The 27,777-nt window shown below is 41.3% G+C and overlaps 1 protein-coding gene across 2 annotated transcripts in view; it reads right to left on the reverse strand.

Annotated features, from left to right (window-relative positions):
• Positions 1 to 6,033: 6,033 nt before the first annotated feature.
• Positions 6,034 to 27,777, reverse strand: part of GALNTL6 (polypeptide N-acetylgalactosaminyltransferase like 6) — a 1,185,252-nt gene continuing 1,163,508 nt past the window's right edge. For both annotated transcript variants that reach the window (XM_032855779.1, XM_032855778.1), the window contains 2 exons: positions 24,265 to 24,414; positions 6,034 to 7,361 (listed from right to left, as the gene is read on the reverse strand). In XM_032855779.1, coding sequence (XP_032711670.1) covers positions 7,194 to 7,361; positions 24,265 to 24,414 — 318 coding nt within the window. In that variant the 3' untranslated portion in view covers positions 6,034 to 7,193. The remainder of the gene's footprint in view (positions 7,362 to 24,264; positions 24,415 to 27,777) is intronic.

Consider the following 27,777-nt stretch of genomic DNA (forward strand, 5'->3'; position numbering starts at 1 on the left):
AAAAGAAAAATATTCTCCATTAACTTTTATTTTTGTAGGGGACACAGGTATCTCAGTTGGTTAAGAGTCTGCCTTTGGCTCAGGTCATGATCCCAGAGTCCTAAGATCAAGACCCACATCGGGCTCCCTGCTCAGTAGGGAGTTTGTTTTCCCTCTCCCTCGGCCCCTCTCCCCCACTCGTGTTTTCTCTCTCTCCCTCTCTTTCTCAAATAAATAAATAAAATCTTAAAAAAAAAAAAACTGTTATTTTTGCAAACAGAGGATGAGAGAGAAATAACCTTTAAAAAGATCTTAGTATTTATTTTCAATGAAAAGAAGATTATAAATCCAGGGCAACCACAATTCCAAACAGGTGGAAGTACTGAGGTTTTCTTTACCATTTGCAACTCTTTCTAATGAAGTTGCCCCACTGAGTTGAACACAGTGAGATACTGTTGCACTTAAAAGACTTTTAATTAAACTTGCAGAATTTTTCAAAGATGAAAGGAACCATAGTTCAGTCATATTTACACAATGGTTTTGAAATGAGCTTGGCCAGGTATTTGCCACCAAAAAGTAATGTTCTTTTCATAAGACAGAACTGGAGAAAAAGCATGGTCTAGGCCAGGCAGACTGATATAATGAAAAACAGTGTTAAGTCTAAATTATTTAACCATGCTATGCTGTCTTTTGATTTTCAATACTGTTCTATAGTAGCATGAAGTTTACTAGCAGTTCAGAGGAAGGAACAATAATGATTAAATTATTAATGTGATGCTCAATACCAGGCACTATAATGGTAGGGGTCTTGACCTAGTCATTATACTTTAGTTGAGAAATGTAAGAGATTGAAAAGATTTTTACTATGATACCACAATACTGCCTATTCAGAGTCTTCCAGTTGTGTGATCCTGATTTAAAGAGTTTTAAAAGAAGTATAAATATTTATTGAACTGAGTTAGACTCGTTTGGATTTTGAGTGAGTTGGTTTTATCATTTCTGAGAGATGGCTTTCAAATACAATAATGGTTTCCAAATATGTTCGAGATTAACAAACCTATCTTTAAAAAGGTATTTTCGAACTGGTGAGACTATTGACCTAAGCCAAAGTGTGGATCCCAGGCCATCAAGATCAGCATCCTCTGGAAATTAAGTATAAATGTCAATTCTTGGGTCCCATCCCAGATTGAATGAATAAGAAATTTGGGGGCTGTGGCCTTGAAATCTGTGTTTTAAAAATCCCTCCAGGTGATACGGTTTAGTAAGCACTGGCCTAATAAAAGCCAGAGGAATTTGGAGTAAAGTGTTCTTGGATATGTTCCTGTCAATGCAAGTTTAGCTGCGGATCCCACTGGCTGTCCTCTCAGGCTCCCGCAGCCCATGCATGTGAGCAAGACAACCATGTCAGAGACTTAACTGGGGTTTACTAGTGGTAAGACATTGAGATCTGGGGCACAAAGCAATTCATTGTCTTTTCAATTGTAGAATTATCTGTATCTCGCTGACTTACCCAGAAGTTCTGCATTAGTACCCGTAGAAGAGAGAAAATGCTACAGAGAGAACTCACCTTAGTGCACTTAGAGAGTCTCAAATGGCTAAGGGGTGTACCTGGACAGAACTCTTCAGAAGTAAGAACGTTGAAAGAAGGTCAATTTGGAGACTTACCGCAAAATAAATGCAACATCTTTGCTTGGTGACTGTCCCCCTCCCCCACACCCCAGGGCTGAACCCATTGACAATCACAAAATGCAAGTATTTGCTTTAGGATTTTCTTCCAGAGCTATGCAAATAGCTTTAGTTGATCACTTCTTCAAAGTGCCCTGAAAATCTCATTAAGAGGAACTAATCCTAAATTCAGTTTGGTGTTCTTGCTTTAATCAGCTTGTGGAAAAACCAACAAAAAACACACAGGTACAGAGATAAGCAAACATAATTAAGGGGTTAAAAATGGAGGCCCCAAGGAATGATCGTTCACAGCGTTTTTGAAGTAACTCAATACATCTCATATTTGGTTTTGCTGTGGACCAGTGACCCTATAGTGAGGTATGAATTTCCATGGAGAGTGGAAGGAGCTGAGGCCTGAGCATCAGAAAGCCTGACGGAATTCCAGTCCTGGCTCTGCTGTTAATTTGTCACAAGTTAATAATAATTACAAATATGGAGAGCGGCCACTATCAACCGCTGATATCTAGTGAGCCCCTTGACTTTGAGTCCTTCGGTTTCTTCGTAAGGGTGGTAATGTTTTCTACCTCTGAGATAGGGTGGAATGAGTTAAATGTAAAGTCATTTTGAAAAACAAAACCAATAATGCAAATAGAATGTGTCTATCTATCTACCTACCTCCTTACCTACCTACCTTATCTATTTCTATCCTGGACCGTAATACTAGGTATTAATAATATGGCTCATGGTGAGCATCTACTGCTTTTAGCTTGAAAAAGTCGAAAATGACTTAGTTGATTTTAAATATATATTTTTTTAAATCATGAAAAGAACATTTAAATTAGAATCCTCTTAATTCAGCAAAAAGATTTAGGTGGGTGTAAGAACTCTTAACTGAAAAGCTTCCGTTTACACAACCTGGAATGAACCGATTGCATGTGAATGCAATAGGCAATCAACAAACATAACTGGGTTTTATTTGGTCCTGAAGAGAAAGAGTGAGACCGGTTGGTCTCTTGCGGTCTATGAGCATTAATAAATACAGGACATTTTAACTTTCCCAGAGGAACTATCAAGTAAACAGAAGCAAAGGTGCAGAGAGGCTGACTGTGGCAGCCCAGGGAAGCTATTGTGTGGTGAGCTGGAGGGGGCAGCCCCAGGCAGGAGGGGCGGAAGGAATGCTCCCAGGTTTCTCTGAAGCGAATTATCAAACACGGGTCTGAGGTGTTGTGTGCTGAGAAGCCACAGTACCAGACGCGCTAGCCTGGCGCGTCAAGTGAAGAGATGAGCGCCTGTGAATAAAAGCTTCAGGCCAATGTCAAGTCTACCAAATAGAGTTGCAAACAGCTCCCGGTTCTGCAAGCAGAGACCACAGACATAAATCAAAGAGCAATCTTCCAACATGGGCTGTGTGGGCAGGACTGGCCACTTGTCACGCTCCGGTGCTCTCCGCCACAGTTTCGCACAGAGAGAGTAATTACCGTTGGTGGTGTCATCTGAGAGTTACCACGGACGGCGGGGCGGAGCTTGCCCATGAGGTGAATGGCGAGGACTACTCACACCCACAGTAGGGACACAGTTTACCCCTGCCCACTTGTATTTACTCTCTGGATCGAGGAGGGCCAAAAATATTTTCCCTTCGAGGTGTTCCTTCTCAGGATTTATACGACATGCCTTATTTCCTTACCTCCAGCTCCTGTTTAGGAAGGTGTATCGCAGACTCCTATTTCTGCCAGGGGGAGAAGTCTGAAGAGACTTTACGAAGGGGGTTCCCGGGGATAAATCAATGTTTGCAAGAATCACATGTTATTAGGATGGTTCTGAATTCTAACTAATGTAATCTGGAAGGATTTGAAGGAATGGGGGTGGGGTGAGGCTTGGGATTTTCCACTCCTGGTGAAGATTGGGTAACACTAAAGACAGGAATCAAAAGCAGTTGGTGACACACCGTGCCATCCGTTCCGTTCTGGTCTTCACATATGTCAAATCCTGGGCCAGGAATGTTGCACGGTGGTGAGTGTGGCTTTCCTCCCATGACTGGACAGCTGGCTTCATAAATGAAGTGCCATTGCCTCTTTTGATGTGTCCGACATGGACTTTACCCGTTCCAATAAAGGATTCCTTTTTACTATTTCCTTATTTATGAAAGAATTGAAAGAGAAGCTTTCCATGCAAGGGCAAGAATCATAAAAGAGACATTTATATGCCATTTACTATTTCGGGCTTTTTAGAAAAAACACGTAATTGCCCTTAAAGGGAATGGGGTTGAGCATTGTCATTGGTTTTACGTTTTGCAAGAATGTGAACAGATGGGCCTAAGCCTCTCTTTCATTGACGGTAAATCCAGCTCATTATACTTTATGCATCTCTTTATAAAGTTCTATATTACCAAATCACAAAATAATTCCGGAACTAACATTATTCACTGAGGCCTCTTACAGAATGAATGCATTTAAAAAGTCCTGTGTCATGATCCCAGGACCCTGGGATCGAGCCCCACGTCGGGCTCTCTGCTCAGCGGGGAGCCTGCTTCCTCCTCTCTCTGCCTGCCTCTCTACCTACTGGTCATTTCTGTCTGTCAAATAAATAAATAAATAAATAAATCTTTAAAAAGTCCTGTGATCATAGTAATATTTTTAACTCAATAGCAGTAGACATAGAAGTTAATCTATTGTTATTACCATGACATTAATTCAGCTTGGAACTAAGTCTAAATCCCATCATTAGTTCACAATTGTTTTTCAGCATAACATTTCCTCAGTACATACATAAGGGTATTAAAAAATGATGTGCTAACTTCTGGCAAAACCGTTTCTTGTTATGGAGAAGCAGCGATTCCTGAGGCCAGGTTAACTTTCTGCTCTTTTCCTCTCATTCTGATCAAAAAGGGTAAGTCGGGACTATACTGTTTAATGTCTGAATCATATTATTTCCAGGAAAGAGAATCTTCTTGATAACCGTTCACTTTCTCTTTGCCAAACAAATACACGAACATATGTAATTTTCTATTTTTTGCAATAGTAATGGTGGTTTTTCAAGTAAGTGGACTGACTCCCAACCTTCGGTGGGACTGGGAATGCCTCCTGAAGCACGCTTATTGGCAGTGCTCGGGCTTCTGCTAAGAAGTCGATTCTCTGGGCTTCATTTTAGTCTGTTTGGATGTTCCCCATTTGCACACACTTAATTGCTTGGCAGTTTGAAGTTTTAATGTTGGCTTTAACATCTCAGTCTCTTAATTTTTTTAATTTTAATTTTTTACATTATATCCTTTTGCTCAAAGGTAAGATTAGATACAAGAGATGGGCCCTTCTAAGATCAGGAAACCAATAACTTCATGGGGTCTTCAGGTTTTCTCAGAAAACAGTGCCAAACAGGTTATGGCTAGCTTCCCATGATTCAAGCATGCTGACATATTGCAAATCTGGGCTTTCCAGGTTGCGGAAACCAGGGGTGGCTTTTAGGTGGAACTGTAAATAGCAGTCAACTGTTTAATGACATAATGTGAATTTTTACAGGTTTCTCTAATTCTACAACCCGATAGCTTTCTGAGCACTTGAGATAAATCTTCACTCACTCTCTGGAATTGTTAAACATATAGGTTAATTTCGCACTATTGGTTTTCTCTACTCTGCATCTCTCACACTTCAAGATCTCTTGACCTACACAAAAAAAAAAATCTCTGTGACTGTCATTGTGAGAAGAGTAGCTCTTCAAAAAGTGCTTGAAAAATCAGGAAAGATAACAGAGTAACTCTTCCCCAACTATTAGCAGGGCGGTTTAATTGGGCATTTTGATTCAATTTTAAGGGAGAGGAGAACAAAATCATGAACATTTACAAGAAGAGGTTTCATATATTAAAGTTTCTGAACATGAATGCTACTCTCAGAAGCATCCCCGGGGAGGCACAATATTCTCATCTCGTGACTGAAAATGCCAAGTTACACCTGAGTCAGAACCAGAAACACTTTGGGTAACAGAGCGAGCAAGAGGAGATGTGCTGCTCAGAAGGGCCATCTGCCTCGCCAGCAATCAGGACCCCCCCTCTTTCGTCTTTTGTTATTCATTTGGAAAAACAAAGGGATTGCATTCTAAGAGTCTTCCCATTTCTAATATCTAATGCTTCTCTATCCAGGACAACGGATACATGCTGATTAACAGAAAAACTAAGCTAAACTGGAACAACAAAAGCAAAATAAAAACTTTTTCTATCTGAAAAACCTTGAAAAATGTATAACACACATAGCCCTTTTGTTTAAAGATCCATCCAGATTCCTGTATATTCTTCTCCCACCCCTGTAATTACTGACAATTTAAAAAAAAAAAAAAGGTCTTTTAAGGATTAAATGTTCCATTTAGTTTTGTAATCATTCCTCTCGTCACCCCTAAAGTATTGTCTCATTAACAGAAAATGATGTCAGAAGCAGTTTATTAATGGAAATTCTTTCTGTGAGCTTCCAAGTAAAACAAAAACATCATTAATATCAGCAATATAAAACAAACAAATTTAAAAACCCCGAAACAAAACAAATCAAACCGCGTGTCTGTCCCCAGCACCGATCACACAGAATTGAAGCCAACCAAACCATTTTCGCACATCACTTGGAGTGTAGATTTATTTGGATTTCAGGATCTCCTAAACAAATTACATCAACCTCACTCCATTTCCTTCCTTAATAAAAAGTATGACTGGACGAACATCAGACTTTTAAAATTCTAAAAGTAATAGAAAAGTAAAAATCGATTTCCTAGGGAAATCCCTCTCCTCGACCTTTAATGGTGTTGCTGCTTCTGTGAAATCTTTCTCTTTGGAGTAACTTGGTAGCATAGTTTTTGTTTCATTTTTGAACTGGATTCATCCAAGGGCACTGAATTAGAACTTCAGCTGATGTACAGAGCACGAGCCTTGATGAACGAGAAGTTACCTCTGCTCTAAAAGGAAATGGGAATGAGAGAATGCAAACACTGGAAGTTTGTTTCATTATGTAACTTGAGTTGTGATATCACAGGAAAACAGAACGGTATGAGCACTCTAAAATCATCTGCAGCACTTTTAAGGGTTAAACCTGCTTAACCCGTTCTTAGTCGGAGAATGGCACCAGAGAGGACAGCTCACCCCTTAAGCCTGGCTATTTCTAAACCTGTGGTTTCCTCGGGTTGTTGGAGCAGTCATGCACTCTATTTTCGCCCCCCTCCCACCCAGTTAATAGGATCCATTCATAGCTACTCACTACTGCAGGATTTGACCTGAGAAATGCTAGGATTTATTAACTCAGCAGTTGTTTGGAAAAGTCCTTAAATAATCTTTGCCCTTGGCCAGCAAGGGCACTGCTAGTCTCAAGTTCTCAGACGCAGCTGGTGAGGTTCTCGGCCAAGTTCTTCAGAGGCAGGAATTTCTGCAGGACAACCTACTTTGACGTGGCATTTACAAATCTTGAAACCAGGCTTCCTGGATCTAGGAAATGTTATTCCTGACTCCTTCGACCCAGATGCTGGCTGAAATTCAGTTTTTATAATCTGTAGGTAATCACTCATTCTTCCCTCCTTCCTTTTTCCTAGGAGCTGGCGTGGTGGTTAAACTTTTCTAAAACAGTCATATTAATATGTTCAAAAATCCACTGCTGAGTCTCAGATAGAGGGTCACATCTGGCCATGAAAATCTTCTTCTCTGCGGGGTTGCAGTCCATGCAGCTGTTGCTCACAGAATGGAATAATGTTCTGTCCTGGAGGGATCAGAAAGAAAAGAAAGGCCTGACATAATATATGAGTGGTTAGAACCCAAAACATACAGAGGAAGTAAAATGTCCCTGTTTATATTTCAGTATATACCCAGAGTGTGAAAAGGAGACCATCTCCCAAATCAAACAATAGCAGTTTGGATAACCACGTGGAGAACAGTGTCCCAGGGCCTGCAGGCTGTAATGGAAACTCCAAGCAGGCTCAAACGTGAACAAAGAATTCATTCCTTCACGGCTGTTTTAAAAAAGCAATCCTTGCAATTCCTACTCTGTAGTTAGCATTTTGCTACATGCTTGGGTTTTAAAGATACTACCTGTATAGGAGGTTGCTGACCAACTAGCTAATAATGTAGCTATCTGGGGAGAGACACATTTACAAAGATGGTAATTCTGTCCATAGCAAACAGCAACAGGTGGGTCTGCATGCAACACACACACACACACACACACACACACACACACACACACATACAGGAACCCACCCATGCCTTTCACAGCCTGGACTGACTGGCATTCACTGAGTCTGACCTGACTAGATTAGAAGAAGAGGAGTTGTAATTTTCCCTTCCCTTGTATGGAGCCTCTAATGGGACAAAGAAGTACAAGAAGAAACAGGAACCAAATGAGCTAGGTGCTCAGTTGCCCTCTTCAGAACTTATACGGACAGAGATTGCTGGTGCACAGGCCCTATCTCCATGTACAAACTCAAATTTCTTAGCTCTGAAGCTTCAGCATCCTCTCCAACCTCCCTTTTGGCCATTACAGCTCTTCTGTGGTGCAACTCTCATTGTTTCCTGTAAAAGGGAGGAGGCAGCATTCACTTAAAAAAAAATAAAAAAGAGTACCTAAGTATGCGATAAAACAAACAGCTCTTTGAGAGAAAGGTCCTATCAGGGCACAAAGCTTACCTGGCCGTGAGCGAGCTCACTATCTGGCTCGAACACACCCCTCTTTTTTTTTTTTTTTTTTTTTTTTAAAGGAATCTCTATGTCCAGCATGGGTTTCAAACTCATGACCCCGGGATCAAAAGTCAGACACTCTTCCAACTGAGCCAACCAGGGGCCCCAACACATACCTCTTCTTATTGTTTAAGTAGAGAAAAGGAAGTTAATGTAAAGAGAAAAAAAAAAAAATCTTTCCTTAACTGGTAACAAAGCCTTTTGTTTCTTACAGCGTCTACGCAAAAAAATTGCCAAGGGCACGTGAAAAGCGTTCTCAAATCACTGTTTGAATTTCGGGGCCAAATACTGTTTTTTAGGAAACGTTCAGAGGTTCTGATTATTTTCTTTAACTGAGGAATACTTGACTCACAATGCTTTTAGAATGACAGAGTTTCTCAGGCAGCCAGTGTAAATATTTCTGGGTTGTTCTGGATGTTAGGACTCCATCAACCAATATTTAATGTCCTTTTAGGATCCGGATGTTTGCACAGTTACGCAGTGGGTGAAGGAAGAATAAGGAAGGAGAAAGGCAGTGCCTGCAATTTAGTGCTTGTTTCTGTTTAGTGTAAACAGAGAGCTCTGCCTCATACAAAGGCTCGCTTTTCTCTTTTGTTTTCTTAAATTTCCTGGGTTGATTGCGGATTTTCCTTTCTTTCCTCAAAGAAGTGTCCTTCCTCTTTTCTTCACCTGGGGCTTTGCGACCTTGGCTGCTGTTCGACCCCAGGGGAGGCTCTGAGGAACTCCCTCCTACTCTGGGTGCGGCCAGCAGAGTCCAGAAGAGAGGCTAGCCTACTCTGACCCTCACCCCACGCACCCTTCCCTCTCAGGTGAAACTCACACATAGAGACCCCTCCTCACAGCTGTGCCAGTCCCTTGGGCTGTGGTCTCTTTTGTGCCCACCCTCTTGCTTCCCAGCATCTTTCATGCTCAGTCCTCTGACCCTAACTTCTACCCATTTAGCTACATGATATATTTAAATCAGCTTTTCAAAGAGCCTTCCTAAGCCATTTGATTCCTGAAAATTCTATGTGACCTACTAAATGCTAATTCACTTTGTTCCACCTAGGTCTCCTTCTTTTTTCCCCTACTTCTCTGTATTTCCTTCTATTCTTTTCCTTTGTCAGTAGCTCAAGTGGGGACCTTTGTATGCTCGCAGTTTCTCCCCCAAAGCACATATTTCTATGAAAGCTAAAAAAAAAAAAAAAAAAAGAGAGAGAGAGAGAGAAAAGAAAGGAGTAGAATGTGTTTCTGTTCTCTTCCCTTCATGAGCTTGTACGGGTGCAAAAGCCAAACCGGATTTTCTGAACATTATCTGCTGAGCTATAAGGTGATCATATTTCCCCCAGTCCCAAGTTGGGACACAGGCTCTGACAAATACAGGTGTATGCAAGAGGACAAGCAGACAGGACACGCAAATTCAGCACCGCCCTGAAAAATCCAGAATATGTTTTCTGTTATTGTACTTGGTGCTCTCATAGAAGCTGAAAGTTAAATTCCCTTAATCTGTCGACGGCTGAGAAGCTTCACCAGTAAAATGAGAGGGTGGTTAAGATTAATCTGTAAGGCCTCTCCTGGCCATAAAATTGAACAAACCTTTTATTCCAAAGTTCAGGGCTGACTGACAGAGACAAATGACGGGGCATCCAACTAGAGACTACCGACAATACTCAGATTGACAGATTGATCATTCTTTGGTTATAGACTGAGCTCTGTTCACCCTTGTCCTTGTGGGTGTCCACCAGGTCCTACAGGTGAAGCTTCTGGAGGCCCTGTCAGCCTCCCCGGAGCATGCATTCTCCGCTTTTGACCTTGGGGGCCGCGTTCGTTGCTATCTTTGTAACTTTCTACTCAGCTAAGCTTTTGGATTACTAAGTGTCTTTACTGATGGCTTTCCTGGCTGGAATTAAGTCAGTGGACCGAGCAATCATTCATCAGTACAGTCTCTCGTTCTAAGACAGCACTTTGTTCCCCTGCCCTCCATCTTATGACAAGAGTTGGCTATAACGGAATCGAATACAGGTCCCCCCCCACACACACCCCGCTTTGGAATAGGCTTCTGGGAGCTTTGGCAAGCCTGCTGTTCCATAACAGTCCCCCTTAAAGGGGCCTTTTGACTGGACTATTCCCTGTTCAGTCCTGAGAGGAAAGCAGAGCATGTGCCCTGGTTGTTCACAGTATAATATGGCAAACTGTACCTCTCTCGTCTCCTCTCCTCTCCCACCTTCCCTGCCTGCTTCCTTCCTTGCTGTTCCTGTTTTGGTTTTGCCTCAGAAAATGAGAAATTCTTGAGCAGGAAATGGAAAAGTTCAGATCCAGGGATGGGGAACTGCCCTTCCAAATCCAATCAGGTCAGACTCAATGCCCAGTTCTGGCCAGTCCAGACTGTGAAAGGCATGGGTGGGACTTTTCAGGGACCCCATTGTAAGGGACACCTTCCTGAAACCAGCCAGCGATTTGATTGGCATCTCTGTGACACTCGTCGCCCGACACTAAATTCTATTAGATTCCATATTTCTCCAGGGTCTGAGCTTTGAAGGCCTGGGTGTGTTGTAGAAAGCATTCCACACCGTGTGCAAGGTAATAAAAGAACAAACCACCAGAGATGCAAAGACAATACAGTAAGTGTGTGAGTTCTACGATGTGTAGAAAGAGGACTCTGAGAATAGAACTGGCACACGGTGGGAGGGAAGGCAGCCTGTGCTGGGTCAGGGGCTGGGATTTTGTTCTGCACAGGCTTTGGATCAAATTCCAGTCATGCCACGTCCTTGCTTTGTGACCTTGGGCAGTATTTAATTCTCTGAACTCCAACTTCTTCATCCGTAAAGTATAGATAATAATCCTGCATGAGTTTGGTGTGAGGATGAAATGAGTTAATACATGTAAAATCGCTGGCACAATGTCCTACATATAATAAGTACTTCCGCTCTGTATCTTCCCTTAATTTATTTTTAGTCAGGGAGCATCCCCAATTCTAAAAATCAGAACGTACAAACCATCTGGTCCGAGACCAGCTATTCAAGACCAAATTGCATTCTCTGAAATCCTGGCAAAATAGAATGTGCAAAAATTAGCTCCTGCCTCAGCCCGTCATCCAAACTGATATACTTCCATTTTAAGCAAAAGGATTTACGGAACAAAGGTGATGTATGGCTCGGGAATTAGTTCTTTTATGTAATTATGGTCAGAGTTTATATATGATTTGTATGTTTCAGTCCTTTGCCTGAAATACAACACAATTCAGGTCAGAATTCAATAAATAATACATATTTATTGAATGCCTTTTATTTTCTGGTATGTATTAGAAGAAAGGCCTAGAAAGATAAGCTGAGATGCAGCTCCTGACCCAGGAAGAGGGGGACACCAAGAGGTAAACAAGAAATGTATGAAATAAAAAAGTGCCAGTGAGACTGTGGATGAGGGAGAGTAAAATGTGTGAGGGTATTTCAGATGCAGAGAGCAACATGGGGAAAGAGAGATGTGATTGCATGTGCATTTATGCACTCTATTTATTCAGCAAAAGTTTATTTGGGACTTACTATTTATTAGCCACTGTTTTAGGTAGCTAGGATATTTCAGTGAACTTCACAGGACAATCCCCGCTCTTGCACCGCCCTCCTGGAACTTTCATGCTAGAGGCAGGGTAGGGGTGAGGCAGTGGGGCACAGACAATGGGCATAATAGGTTATGCAAATTTAAAGATTTTTATTTATTTATTTGACAGACAGAGATCACAAGTAGGCAGAGAGGCAGGCAGAGACAGAGAGAGTGGGAAGCAGGCTCCCCACTGAACAGAGAGCCCGATGTGGGGCTCGATCCCAGGACCCTGGGATCATGACCTGAGCTGAAGGCAGAGGCTTTAACCCACTGAGCCACCCAGGCGCCCCAGGTTATGCAAATTTAAATAGGGCAGCAATGGTGCACATCATTGAGAAGGTGACATATGGGTAGTCTTGAAGAAGGTAAAGAAATTGGCCATGCCAATATCTGGGGAAGAGAGTTCCAGACAGACCGGCTGGTGCAAAGGCATTAAGCAGGAACACCCCCTGAGGGGTTAGAGAGTTAGAGGAATGGCAGGGGAAGTGGGTTGGGGAGAGAGTGGGAAGAGATATGTCAGAGGTAATGGGGAGCTAGCTCATGTGCTGGGGACCAGCAAGTCATTTGGTGCGACTGGATCACAATGAGCAAGGTGAATTCCAGACAATGATAGCCAAGACATATCATTCAGGGACTGGGGTACATTGCTAATTTTTTTTTTTTTAAGCAATTTTTCCTGCGTTTGGGAGGTGGCCACTGAAAGATTTAAAAAAGGGAGTCACAGAATCCATATTTTGGGTGGAGGTTGCTAGTGGCAGAGAGGAGGATAGAGTGGGGGTGGGGAGGCATTGGACTCTGGCCAAGAGCATAGAGCGAGGCCACGGCAACCAAACAGACTGAAGCTGGCAAAAGCAAAACCCAAAGCCGTGGGGGTGAGTTGGGGGTGACCCGAGAAGTGATCTGAAAGCTAGCTATTTGAGAAGTCAATGTAGAGAACATTCTGATAAATGGCACATGGGGATTAACGTGGGGGAAGAAGTGAAGGAAAAGCGGTCTTGAGGCAGGAAATGCAGGGAGAGGAACAGGATCAGGCAGCGGGCGAGGATTTCTGTTTCCAGTGTAAGGAGTTGGGGGTAGGGATGAACCATTCATGTTCAGATGCTCGGTAAGCAGTTGGATATAGACTGGACTGGAGGATAGGTCTTGTGTGCATATTGGGGGGGGGAATGGAGTTACTCCCTTCCACTGATATTCATTTCTGGGTAATATATGTTGAAAGAGAACGCTGTTGTGAGAGAGCTCCTTCCTGTCCAATGCCATTGGTGTCTAATATGGGTATTTCTAGGTTGTTTCCGCCCCCCCCCCCACTTTCTCTTTTAATGCAGGGCTCAAACTCACAACCCGGGATCAAGACCTGAGCTGAGACCAAGAGTCAGGTGCTTCACCGACTGTGCCGCCGAGGTGCCCCAAATTACTGCTAGTTTTTAATCCCAGGTTTATTCCTGACAATAATCTCTGATGATCTCTTCATTTGTCAGTGAGATAGGTGTCCCAGATGCAGAATGAATGGAGTGGAGTGGAGAAGAGTGGGACGAGATAAGATTTAGAATATCTGCCTTCCCATCTCAGTGCTGTGGAGAACAAGGTTGATCTATGAATGTCCTTTGTGTTCTGGAAGAAAGACAAATTAGGTAGTTTTTTTCCTGCCTATTTTTACTGTTGGCATCTGGGAGAATGCAAATAATACCTTGATAGGCATAACAGGGACAAAGCAGTCTTACTGTCTCTCCTTTTCCATTTTCTCTTTGACAGGTAGAATTCCTCACAGGAGGAGAAAATTGGTCTTCTTGCATCAGTGGCTAATTTGACCAATCAGAAATAATGTTTCTTAATGTCCTGATAGAGTCCCTTGGTGTGTGCGCTGAGACGGTGCCAGTCAACCGTGACTCCTTGCTCTCCTCGCTGGCTTTTCTGAGTTACAGGCAAGTGATGTACACGAGTTTATCCTTAATTCTCCTGGCAGTAGCCATAATTATTAAAACATCTAATCTGATTATATCCCTGCTCTTCAAACCATTCAAAGTCTTCCTGGTCCCTTAGCTAAATTCTCAGCATGGCCAGCAAGGTCTTGTATGGTCCTCTCCCTGGCCAGATGTCTGGTCTTAGAGTTGATCATTTTCCCTCACACTTACACCTTCCAACTGGCTTGTCTCTGTTTTTCCAAGAAAACCAAAATCTTGCTGCCTCAGGGCCTTTGCACAAGCTGATATTTTATCTGGGGTCTTTTTCTCTGTTACTTCCTTCACTTACCTAACTCCTACTCATTTTTAGATCTCCATTTAGATATTAGCTTGTCAGAGAAGTCTTGCCTACTTCTCTTACTGGGTAGAGCCCAGTGATTTGTGTTCTCATATTATCCTGCAACTTAATTTATTTAATTATTTTTGTCTGTCTCTCCACTAGACTGAAAGCTCTAAGAGTAGAGAAAACGCATCTGCTCCATAGCTTGTTTCCATCTGTCCATAACTCTTTATCTCCCTGAAGTAAACCTTTTGGGAGTCATATGAACATAGTAATAATAGCTTCTATTTATCGAGTATGAGTCTATGTGTCTGGCAGTGCTAAGTATTCTATGTAGATTTTCCCATTTTTACCCACATAAACCACATAAGCAATCTGAAGGGATAGTGAATGTTGACAAATAAGAAGCTGGGTTCATTAGTTTATTTATTCAACAAATATTAATTAAGCACCAATTATATGCCAACCAGTGTTTTAGGTGCCAAATGAAAGAAAAAAAGAAAGCATAGAAAAACCTCTGTTCTCGTGGAATTTACAGTTTAATACCTAGCTATAGCTAAGTAACTAAAATGGTACAAAAATGTACAACATAGAAATACAACTAATTAGCCCATCTTTTCCTATATGTAAACTTTCTTGAAGAGCTAAGATGAAATCGGAAGATAGTTTGTTGAGCACATAGTTTGCAATAATTAACGGTAACTGAACTCTGAAGTGCTGTATACTAGGTACATTTAAGTTTTATTTAAGCATTACAACAATCCTCTAAGATCGATACTATTATTATTCTCAATTTATGAATGATGAAACCAAAGTGCTTAGTAAGGAAGTTTTCCAAGATCCCAGAGCCAGGATCCAGATGGGAGCCAGAATGCCAACCTTCGATCCCACAGGACCCAGAGCCTCTGTTCTTTATTTTATTTTATTTTATTTTATTTTATTTGACAGAGAGAGATCACAAGTAGGTAGATAGGCAGGCAGAAAGAGAGAGGAGAAAGCAGGCTCCCTGCCAAGCAGAGAGCCCGATGCAGGACTCGATCCCAGGACCCTGAGATCATGACCTGAGCTGAAGTCAGAGGCTCAACCCACTTAGCCATTCAGGCGCCCCCAGAGCCTCTGTTCTTGACCTCGAAGTTATGCTTTATAGTCCTTCTTGGCTGAACCAATCAGCCATCCTATTCCAGTGCTACCCCTGCTCATTAGCAACTATTAATTTAAATGTAAACACTAACTGGAATTGTTTACAGTTCTTACTACCAAGATTCTTTTCTGTTAGTCTACATCTTGGCAGGTGTTTAATTCAGGAAGCCTTTACCCTTACGTGAGAGCCTGGGATAGCCCACGATGGAGGCTTTCTTGTTCTGAGTGACCAGGGAATGGCAGTTAGACTTGTTAGGATAGTCTGAATAGGTAGTGATATTCTTAAGTTACTCAGAAACAACAAAAGTTAAAAGGTCGTGACAATTAAGTGAGACATACACATAAAAACAGGATGGGAAAGCTAACACTATAGAAAAGGTAGTGTCACTGCTCTACTGAATGTATTTCCCTCCTGGGTGTTGACCTCCTTCTTGGTTGACTCCGTCATTTGAATTGAAGATCATAACTTCTTAGGGTACAAGGACTTAAATCTCCTATTACAAATGAGAGTAGGGTGTAGACATTGTGCATATTGTTGTCAGCAAGGTAATTGAAAAGCTCCTCTTTGTTCTCTTTTGGGAGAGCTGGAGAAATGTGGGCTAGAGGAAAAAACTACTAGGTAAATTTGTATCTGGTTGGATAACTTCATCCAAATGACGTTTGTTAATGGATCAATGTCATCTCTGTTATATGACAGAGAACTCAGTTCTTGGCCTCGTGCAATGGGGTCCACAACTTAGGTGAAGGCCTGAAAGCATGCAGATCCAATTCTTGGATGGAACAAAACTCATCTGATGGCCAGTAAGTTAGATCAAAGAGTCAAAACCCAGGCTGAGGTAAATCTGGTGAGATGAAAGGTAATAGAAACAAATGGATAGCTACATAGTATAAAAGATGAATTATACAGGTAGAAGACTGTGGAGATGTACTTGTGAAGCAAAATGAGAAAAAGACTTGAGTTTTTATACTGAAAGTTCATTAAAAAGCAAAGTATGTAAAGTTAAGGTAGAAAATCAATCAACTCAATCATAACAAAAGAATACTAGAAACAGATCTTACTTCCTTTGATCAGAACACACCTAGAATATCGTGTTCTGTTCTGCGTAACATGCCACTTTCTAGAACTATTTGGAGTATGTTAAGAGTGAGTGTCCAGGAAGTTGAAGTAGATGCAAATTAAGTCATGAAGAATAGTGACCGAAAATTGGACCATTTAGCCAGAAAGAAAGAGCAAAGATAGGGCAAGCATTGTTCAAATATTTGGGATCTGTATTCAGTGAAATGGATTAAATTTTATCTATGTGGTCTCAAAGGCAGGGAAGCACTTTCTAATACTTGGGACTGTCCAGAAATGAATGGGCTGAACTGGGATACTGTGACTGCCTAAGTATGACTACGAGTCCAAGATTTTGTAGGGGGCTTTGTATATCATAACCCAAGTTGAAATACATGACTTTTGATTCAGCTCTTTTTATGTACTTTTCTCATTTTTCTTCCTAAATCAATAACTAACCAGAACACGTTAAAAATAAGAATCTTGTGGCCTTCCATCTGGCATCTTTGTGGACCAGCAGGATTTAATGAGCTGGGAGGCCAAAGCCCTGGCATATATCACAAGTCACAATAAATAGTCAAATGTAGACACATGCCAAGAATTCTGCCCACTCACTTTTTAAATTAATGCGATGGTTGCAATGTTATCAATTTAGCCTGAAAGGAAACTTCTTATCTGTATTTCCTGTTTGATGTTATTTTTAAGCCCTTTCTTGTAGCAGTTAAACTACAAGAACACCCCAGGGAGCAACTAAGAATAGTAATTTAAACCTTTCACTTTTGGTCTTTGGCGAGGCTGTGTATGTGGTTCTGAGAACCGCCCACCCCCTTAAAAAAGTGCTAAGTTTTTTTTTTTTTCTCTTCTTTCTTTCTAACTGAAGCATAGTTAATGCGCAATTTATATTGGTTTCAGATTACAACATAGTGATTCAACAACTCTATACCTTAGGTTATTAGGATACCGTTGACTGTTTTCCTTATATTGTAACTTTCGTCCCCATGGCTTAGTCATTCCATAATGGGAAATCTTATTTCTATTTCTATTTCTAATTCTAATCTAAATCTATTCACTTCCTTTCACCCACTTTGTCCATCCCTCACCCCCTCCTCTCTGGAATCATCAGTTTCTTCTCTGTATTTATGGGTCTGTGTCTGCTTTTTTTGTTGTTGTTCCTTTGTTTTTAGATTTCACATATAAGTGAAATCACATGGTATTTGTCTTTCACTGGCTGACTTATTTCACTTAGCATTATACCCTCCAGGCCCATGTCTATTGTTGCAAATGGCAAGATCTCATCCTTTTTTATAGCTGAGTAATATTCCATCATGTATTAGGTCAGCTATATATGACATCTTTTTTTATTCACTCATCTATTAATGGACATTTGGGTTGCTTCCATGAGATATGTTAAATTTTATCCAGCACAAACTTGGGGTTCATGAAGGAGAAGATCATATCAATAACTGAACCCAGTAGCTCTTTTTTTTTTTTTTAAGATTTTATTTATTTATTTGACAGAGAGAGACACACAGAGAGAGGGAACACAAGCAGAGGGAGTGGGAAACGGAGAAGCAGGCTCCCTGCTGAGCAGGGAGCCCAATGTGGGGCTCGATCCAGGACCCTGGGATCATGACCTGTGCTGAAGGCAGATGCTTAACAAACAAGCCACCCAAACCCAGTAGTTCTTTAAGCTATTTAGAAAATGTTTGTTTAGGATCTATATATTAGACATTAAAAAGACCATACAGAAATAAAAGAAAAAGTTCCTGCCCTCAGGTAGTTAATATCTATAAAAAGAGACTAACTATGTAGAACATAATGTTCCTGATACAAAAGAAGAAACAAAATGGTACCAGAATACAAATAGGGGGGCAAATTCCAACTAAAGAAGGAGGGAGGAGTCTGGTAAAGAAAGTAGGTAAACATTGGAGCTAGAAAAGGGATTCTTCATCTGGCTGCCCATGAAAATGTTTTAGGAACCTTCAAAAAATACCAGTACCCAGGGCTCACCTTATAGAGAGCCCCAGTCAGGCTCACCTTATGTCAATAGCATACCGCCTTAAATGTACCTTTACAATATCCTGGAAACTGTCCTTTTATAATGTTTGATATTTGTTCTTTCCCTTGGTCACATTTTCTTGGCTATTCTTGGCTCTTTCCTTTCCCTATAAATTTCAGAATCAGTTTATCAGTTTCCACAAATACACTTGCTGGGGTTTGGACTAATTTTGCATTAAACATATATACCTTTTTGAGAACTATTAACCTCACAATATTGAGTCTTATCCTTGAACATGATGGATCCCTCTGTATAGCTTTTAATTCTGCCTAGTGATGTTCTGTAGCTTTCTGTGTAAAGGTCTTTCCCCTCTGTGGTGAAGTTGATTTTCACCTCTGCTGTGAGTTATTTTGCTGTTCACGGTGATCAAATGAAATTATTTTTGAATTTCATTTTCTATTTTTTGTTGCTGGTATATAGATATTTGTTTTTCTTATATTTACCATGTATCCAGGACTACTCTTATTAATTTTAATAGGGTGAATGTATAATCTTTTGGATTGTCTATATAATATGTCATCTGTAAATTGTTTCATTTGTTCCTTTCCAATTCTCATACCTTTTAATTTCTTAATCTTGCCTGATTACTCTGGGTAGGTGGTCCTGTACTATATAAAACAGAAGCGATGACAGGAAACATTATATGTTATTCCTATTCCCTGGAGGAAATCGTTCACATTTCTGTTGCTATCTCCATGTGGCAGGAAAAAATGTATTTTTAATAAATGGTGATTGATTGATCAGATATAAATATGAAAAAGGAATCAACCCCATATTACAGTGCATGCATAAAATATTTCATGGAATTCTATACCAAAAGAGAGGATTACACAATAAATCTTCCAAAGATGACTTAGAAGACTATCTTCATGACTTTGGTATGGAGCAAAGATCTCCTAAACAGAACATAAAAGACACTAATCATAAAGAATAGCTCTTCCTCAAGATATTCTGTAGAGAAAAAAGGAAAGATGTCAACTAGAATAAGATACTTACAATATGTATGTCCAACAAAGCACTTGTATGTATATATGTATGTATGTATGTATCTATCTATCCAAAAATCTGTAAGGAAAAACTAGACAACACATGTTAAAAAATGGTCAAAAGACTTACTAGGTCCTTCCCAAAGAAGATATCCAAAACAGCTAGCAAGCATGTGCTGTCACTCTACAGCCACAAAATGAAAAGAGGAAAAGAAAAGGAAACAGAATGCCAAGAGTTAACAAAAATGTGGGGCGAGTGGATTCTCATGTCGCAGCTGTACCCTGCCCATCGCTCTTCAAGCCTCACCAATTCAGTGCATGCTGGCCCAACCCCAGTCATTGGCCACTGTGTCTCACTCCGTAAGGGCTTTCTCTGGTCCCAAGAACAGTTTTGTCTACCAGCCACAGCCCAGAAATGTCAGAGAATAAACCCCTTAGGAGTAATCTTAACCACAGGTGGACTAGAGTGGTCTATAGATATCCCAATTCCCTTGCTCTCTGATACATGCTCTATACCATTTCCTGACATCTGTAGTGGGATTGAGTTTTAATTGCCCACAGTAGTACTTGCTTTATAATTCACCCTTTATTGACTTCCATCCCTTCCTCTTTCACTTACCCACATCCTACCAAGATTTTGGTGGGCCATCTCCCACATAAAACCCCTCAAATTCTCACTCCATGTATACATCTAAAGAAACCCAAACCAAGATATATATTATACTCCAATAAAACTTACTTCAAAGGAAAGGGGCATGGGAGATAGTTCTTAATTTTGGGCGGGGAGGGGTGGGTAACAATGGTTAATATTGCTTAGGATAGGTTGCTGGAGTTGTGTGGTCTAGCAGGATGCACCTGACCTCTATTTTCTGTGTAAAAATTGCATTTGTCACCCCCATGAATATAGATTTGGTCATGTGGTCAGAAATGGTGTATTTTTACATGGTTTAGCTCACTTAATTGTTATCCTGCTTATGTTGATAAGGAAGTTGAAAATCATACATGTGAAATAATTTATTCAAGATCATATTACAGTTTCAGGATGAATTAGGATGTATTAGGCTTGCTAGGAAATCATTATGATGACTGGATTGTGAAGGGTCTAGGATAAGAATTGAGAGAAGGCACTTATCTGCTACTTAGTGGGAAACCAGGTGAAGTTATAAAACAAAGGAATGCAATGACCAGATTTTGTGGCAAATCCCTCTAACTTCAGGATGGAAGATGGGTTAGTGAGGGATGGGACAGGAGGCAGGATGACCCTTGAGATCGCGCTGAGAGTCATCCAGGGGGAAGACAGGAAAGGTAGCCAGTAGGGTCCAGGCTGTGGACACGGCAGAGAGGATAGATTTCCGAGATATGGGCTGGGGTAGGGGATGTTGACAAGTCTTAGTGACTAATTAGATGTAAGGGTAGAAGAAGAGAGAAAAAACTTGTTTGTTTTGTATTAGTTGATAATTTAAATATTTTCACGGTCACCCTCAGGTCATTGTTTTTGTAAGAGGAGTCCCCCTAGTGGTAAAAGGAAACCAGCAATGGGATTCTTTATCCTTGGTACTTGGTACTTGGAACTTAGTACCCTGGGACACAATTGTATTACTGAACCTAATTACAAGGCTATGAAATAGGGACCCCCCCCTTTTTGTGGTGGCAATGACTCACATGTAAGAATAATTGAAAGCTGGGTGATGGGGTTGGGAGCAATGGGTATAGGTGGTCAAAAGGTACAATTTCCATTTATAAGAGGAGTAAGTTCTGGGAATGTATAGCATAGCATGGTAATCATAGTTAATAATATATTGTATATTTGAAATTTGCTGAGAGAGTAGATCTTAAAAGTTTTAATCACACACAAAATTGTAACTATGTGAGGTGGTGGATGTATTAACCAAACTGATAGTTGTAGTCACTTTGCAACATATATATGTGTGAAATTATTACATTGTACACCTTAAATGTACACAATGTTACATATGTTAATTATATTTCAGTAAAGCTGGGAAATGACCCAAAAATCTTCCTGGAAAAAAGAAAAGTACATCTGAGAGCCAAGAGCTGCCAATGGATTCTAACAACCTTCACCCACTCAAGCAAAGCAGCTCTGGCCACTTTCCCTCTCTTAAGAAATTGCCCTGTAGCTGGGAGGAGGGGTTGGTTGCTATCAGTGGTGCTGAATCCTAAAGGCATCGGGGAACTTTCCCAGGGAATACTGATCTGATTTCTTAAGAGCATCACAGAGGAAAGAGTAGAGTCTTTAAAGCCAGATGCACCTGAATCTGAATGTTGACTCTAGTGCAAACATGCTCGTATGGGTCTTCCTCTGTGAATTATACCTACGGTTGTGAGGCGTGAGGCAATATGTGTAAAGCCCTAGCTCAGTGCCTCCTTTAACAGTTGGAGATGATGATGATTACCGTAGGAGCTTAGGAGATGGCCCACTGCGGTCCTTTAGGCAATTAGGAGAGTCTTAGGGATCCTGTTTATTCATGAATATGCTAATAAAAAGAGGGAGCTCCAAAGCTGACTCAAAAGATGCTGAACTCTCTGAAGTCCCCAGGGCCAAGTAGTGCATCTAAATAGACAAGGTAACACCCCAGAGAGACGTCTCTGTGCTTTCTGTCTTTATGCCTTGGGAATAGCCCACGGAATAAACAAGAAGCACTTTCAAGAAACAGGTGCATTTGAATAAGCCTGAGTCATCAACCAGAATGAGATATTTCAGAAACTTTCCATTTTGAGCCCTCGCTTCTTATATAAATACATACTGAATGTAACCTTTTGCTAAGTAATGCAAGGCCAACCGTGACAGAATCGTCTGAGAAAGGAGCCACAGCAGACCTGAATCCAGTGGGTCTCTTTCACAAGTCCCTTAGGGTGCTGGGAAGGTTTAAAATGCTAAAGCTGTAAGAGTTACCTCTTGAAATTACCACAGTCACCTTTTTCTTCTCCAGGAGCTCTGTGTGCATGTGTGTTAGTTGGTTTTATCCATCTGTAAGCTTTTGTAAGCTCCCTAATGAAAACAACTGTATTTTCTTGGCTTAATTGTACATTATTGAGTGTTCTGTCTCTCATGCTATAAACGTGCAATAATGAGAAATGGTGTGTTCATCAGGGACAACCAGCATGCTAGGCAAATAGTGAATCAGATATTTTATTGATGTGCCCAGAAAGGAACTTGTTAAGGGTCAGAACATAACCATAAAAACAAAACAACTTTCTTGGTGTATCTCACATAGATTGCAGCATATTGAATAATAAAAAGGGTTTGGCAAGATTAATCATTTATGATGCAGTTCGTAAGGAAAACAGGGGGATACAACTGGTGTTTTATACTTTTTCTAGACACAGAGCCACAATCTCAGAGGCTGTGGGGGGGTGGTGGTATGCAGAGTCTGCCTTTGAGCATAGTTTTAGGTACCCAACCCTGAAAAGCGAATACCAGAAAGCTTATTAAGTGGGAGAACAAGTATGAAAACCAGTGGTCCCCCATATTGATTCTCTGTAGATTCTTCCCTTTAGCTTTCTTTAGTCAGGAGATGCTATGTTTTGGGGTGCCTGGGTGGTTCATTTCATTAAGCGACTGCCTTCGTCTCAGGTCATGATCCTGGAATCCTAGGATGGAGTCCCGTATTGGGCTCCCTGTTCAGTGGCGAGTCTGCTTCTCCCTCTGACCCTACCCCCTCTCATGCACTCTCTCTCTCTCTCTCAAATAAATAAATAAAATCTTAGAAAAAAAAAAAAAAGGAGTTACTAAGTTTTACCAGTCACAGGAGAGCCAAAGCTTATGATTAAAGTGTGGGTATGACATTTTCTGTATAGTTCAGAAAGTCCTGACCTAAAAACAAAAAAAAGCTGGAAAGAAATTTGTGTGGTATCCTGAAAAGTTATCAAAAGACAACTTGACAAAGACATTTTAAAATAAAAATTTAATTGCTCTTTATCAACTCAATAAAATATGATTTATATATTTGATTTTGAACTATTTTTTTCTACCATTTAATGTTAACTTTATAAGTTTTTAAACTTAAATTCTCCAAATAAGTTCTCCTTAGTTATCCTTGGGCAGGGTTTTGGCCAACTTACAAATGGGTCAGTTTGTAGAAAGGTCACAACAATTACTCCTACATGAGTGCGGATTTATGTAAATCTAGTTGTCTTAACACACACAGCTCCCAAGCAAATGAGACAGTTATAAATAAATGGATGTCTTAAGTGTGTGCATGTGTGTGTGTGTATGACTTGAGGTTCTTAAAAACTACACATGTGTACTTTTGCTTATTGGGTACATGGTCTCTCCATTTGGTAGTTGTCTGGCTAAGACTAGTTCCTTCACACAAAACAGTGCCTGTTCTAAAAGCCATCTCCCTCCCTTCCTTCCTTCCCTCCTTCCTTCCTTCCTTCCTTCCCTCCTTCCTTCCCTCCTTCCTTCCTAAAGATTTTATTTATTTATTTGAGAAAAGAGAGAGAGAGAGAGAAAGCACAAGCAGAAGGGAGAGGTGGAAGAAGACGGAGAAGCAGACTCCCCGCCGAGGAGGGAGCATGATGCGGAACTTGATCCCAGGACCCCGAGATCATGACCTGAGCCCAAGGCAGACCTTAACCAACTGAGCCACCCAGGCACCTTCAAAGCCATTTTTCAGTCATAAGTGATTGTGATGGGTGTGCGCACAGCAAGCAAAACCAAGAGAAATGCCCCTTCCAGCACACCCTGTCTTTCCCTTAATCTTTGCTGGTGGTCTGCAAATATCTGAGTCAAGTGTGTGTACTTGTGTCTAGGTAAGAGCTGAAATCAAAACAGTGTGCTAACAAACTTTTGAGTTAGAAAACCTTAAGCCCAGCAGTTCGAGAAGGGCTGCAGTGAGCCAAGTCTTACCTTTCTGTATCCCCAGAGCTGGTTCCCCTTCATGCCATGACAGTCATAGAGAGTGACTGCGCTGTTGTGCGAGATTGCATCGAAGCAGAATTTCCGGGTGTGCAATGGCTCACCAGGTCGAATGTCTTCTCTCCATCCAAAAGTAAAGAGCTAGCGAAAACAACAATAGCAGAAAAGCTACAGTGAGCTTAATTTGGAGAGTCTGGAGAGCAGGTGGGGGAGAGGTCTTTTTAGCAATGTGGAATTCGTGCTTCGTGATTTACCAGAAAAGAACTCCATCTAGGCGTAATGGAGGTGTTGAAAAAGGGCACCTATCACCGAGCCTTGTAGAAGCAACAGTGTCACCTTTGGTCTGGGCTGCCAAAAAATACAAGTGAGGAGTTTCCAATTTGGTACCAGGAGAAATAACAGAGGGATGGCATGGAAAAAAAGGGGCGGAGGAGAGTGGCAAGGGGGAAGACGAGGGGAAGGGGAAGGAGGAAAACAAGCTCTTTAATGAAGCTCTTTATAAATTCTTCATTTGGATAAAATGTTATTGGATCAAATGCTATGCAGTTAGCTCAAATAAGGAGATTAACTGTAAGAAGACCAGAGCCGAATTGAGCTGGATGGAGGCTAGCAGTTTGAAAAATTTGATTTAAATGGAAGCCAAGCTTAATGAAGTCAAGAAGAGGCACATTAATTTTCTGGGGTTGGTATGAGTGATTCAGCAGGGCAATGTAAAAAGTTTTGGACAGTAAACACACAGGAAGAGATGCAGTCTACACACATACACAAATTCCTCCTCCCCAGAGGGAAACAGAAGCTTCAGGAAAGGATATTTAAACTTACTGCATTTAATGGACTCTGTTATTCCATCCAATCTTTTCCTCTTTTGGTCCATTCTACCCTACCATTTGATTATTTGAAAAATGCTACTTTGGAGACACTGAGTGGATTTTAGAATATATTGAATTAAGGGGGGGGGGACCTCTTCTATAAGGGAAGGGTATTTTCTTGAGTTTGAGCTGGCCCACCATCTGAGGAGTTTGGTAGGAGAAATCTTCAAGGAAATGGGAAACAGAGAAGATGAGCCCTCTGCTTTCTTCCAGTTCTAAAATTTCAATGAGATTATGTAATTCTTACAATAGGATGGACTTAAGGTGGCCTTTGTGAAGCCAAGCTGTGAGCTGCCAGATAAAGAGCCGTCCTGTTGACAGAAGAGCCAACGAGATGATGAGCTGTACGTAGACAATGCACTTGGCCCCCACCAGGTCCTCTGAATATTTCAGTTTTTCCCTCCTACCTGGGTAAGAAAATGTAAAGACTCCAGCAAAATACCAGGAATGGCTACCAAATACAGTGACGTGGGGAGAGCAGACTGCAGAAAACTTGAAAACACTGGGCTAAGGGGTGGGAAGAAAATCCCAAAGACATGCTGTAAATCAGACATAGGAAAGTGGATTGCCTGCATAATGGTGAGTGACTGTACTCTATTTCCCTGGAAGACAGGACAAAAGAGAATGCTTTAACGAGAAGGACAAGGGTTTTATTTATTTATTTATTTATTTATTTATTTATTAAAAATATTTTATTTATTTGACAGACAGAGATCACAAATAGGCAGAGAGGCAGGCAGAGACAGAAGAAGGGAAGCAGGCTCCCTGCTGAGCATAGGACCCGATGCAGGGCTTGATCCCAGGACCCTGAGATCATGACCTGAGCCGAAGGCAGAGGCTTTAACCCACTGAGCCTCCTAGGCGCCCCTGGGACAAGGGTTTTAGGTGAGGCATGTGAAATAGATTCATGAAGAGATACTGTGTAGTCCTTTTTCCTACGGTTCCTCCTCCCCCCATTTCATGGTGGACTGAGCCGTTTTTTAGATTCATTTGAATTTAAATCCCATGCAGGACAATAGCTTAACAAGAAAAAATGTCGATCAGCTAGGTATTTCTGATTTCAACACTCTCTTCAAATCAGAACTGACTTGTCCCTTGGTTTCTGAAATACTGGGTTCCTTTTATCCTGTTCCTCTGTTTTGCTCATGTCCCTTTTGTATCTGTCTTTGACGCAGGTGCCGCTCAGGATTCTCCCTTGGACCTTGTCCTCTACGCCTTCTGGTTGCTTTTGTGTATGCTCAGTCCAGCTCTCACGAGTACTTTGATAACTTATCATCTGTGATGTGTCCAACTCCGTGTAGAATTGTCCACCTGCATGCCCCATGGACATCTCAAATTCAAAATATCCTAAATTCAATTAGTTTTCTTTCCTTCTAAGCCTGTTCCTACTCCTTTATTTTGCTTTAGTTGGTGGTCATAGTATTCACTTGCCAACCTGGGAGTCTTTCCTCTTTTAACCCCTTTGTTTCCCTCACCCTCATTATTTGATCACTTAGCAAGTCTTAACGTTTTTGTCTCCAAATATTGCTGGAAGTCATCCCTTCTGCTCTATTTCCACTACCTTTACTCTCAATATTTCTCTTTTTTTATTATTTTAAAGATTTTATTTATTCATTTGACAGAGATCACAAGTACACAGAGAGGCAGGCAGAGAGAGAGGAAGGGAAGCAGGCTCCCTGCTTAGCAGAGAACCTGATGCGGGGCTCGATCCCAGGACCCTGGGATCATGACCTGAGCCGAAGGCAGAGGCTTTAACCCACTGAGCCACCCAGGTGCCCCTGCTCGCAATATTTCTTGTCTGGACTACTGAAATGACTCCCTGATTGGTGTCTTTCCTGCCTTCCTTCTCAACCTTTTGACTATATTACCTCTTGGCCTGAAATCTCAGCGTGTTTTCATATAATGCTCAAAGAACACAATAAAAACTCTTTAATGATGTGGGAAACAGAGGTGGAAGAGAAATTTTTAAGTGTCCTTACTACCTACAGCTTACTACTGACAAGTCCTTGAAACAGGCAGAGTGACATTCCTCTAGGGACTCAGCTGCCTCCATGCTGACTGCTTGCTAAGGGCAAAAGGAAACCTAGCCCGACCCCTGCACCCTCAACCCCCAACCCTGATTCTGGATCCTGTAAGTCTACTTTAACATATAAAAATTCCTTTGGAAACTTCATTTATCTCTAAACCCTCCAAGATATGTGTTGGCAATCATCCCCAAGCATATAGCCCACGGATATACATCTGAAGGGTCTCATGACTAACGGTTTATAAGACGGTAATAAATGACCTTTCCCCAACAATAGCTAGCCCGCTCAAGGTCCTGGAAACCTTGCTTCCAAATTTCTTAGAGACTTCTGCTATTCCTAACCCCCTCCCGACTTGAAAGTATATAATCAGCCATTCCTCATGACCCCAGTGCAGGTCTTTCTGCCCACGGGTCCTGTCCCCGTGCTTTAATAAAACCACTTTTTGCACCAAAGATGTCTCAAGAATTCTTTCTTGGTTGTCGGCTTTGACCTGTCTTTCCTACATCATTAACTTATAAAGCATTTCCCACAATCTGGCCTTTGCCATTTTCCCCCAGCTGCATCCCTTTTCCCTTAGTGTATGTTCCAGCAACAACGAAACATTTGGA

This window comes from Lontra canadensis, unplaced genomic scaffold (genome assembly GCF_010015895.1).
Source record: "Lontra canadensis isolate GAN:19392208 unplaced genomic scaffold, GSC_riverotter_1.0 scaffold10, whole genome shotgun sequence".
Lineage (NCBI taxonomy): Eukaryota > Metazoa > Chordata > Mammalia > Carnivora > Mustelidae > Lontra > Lontra canadensis.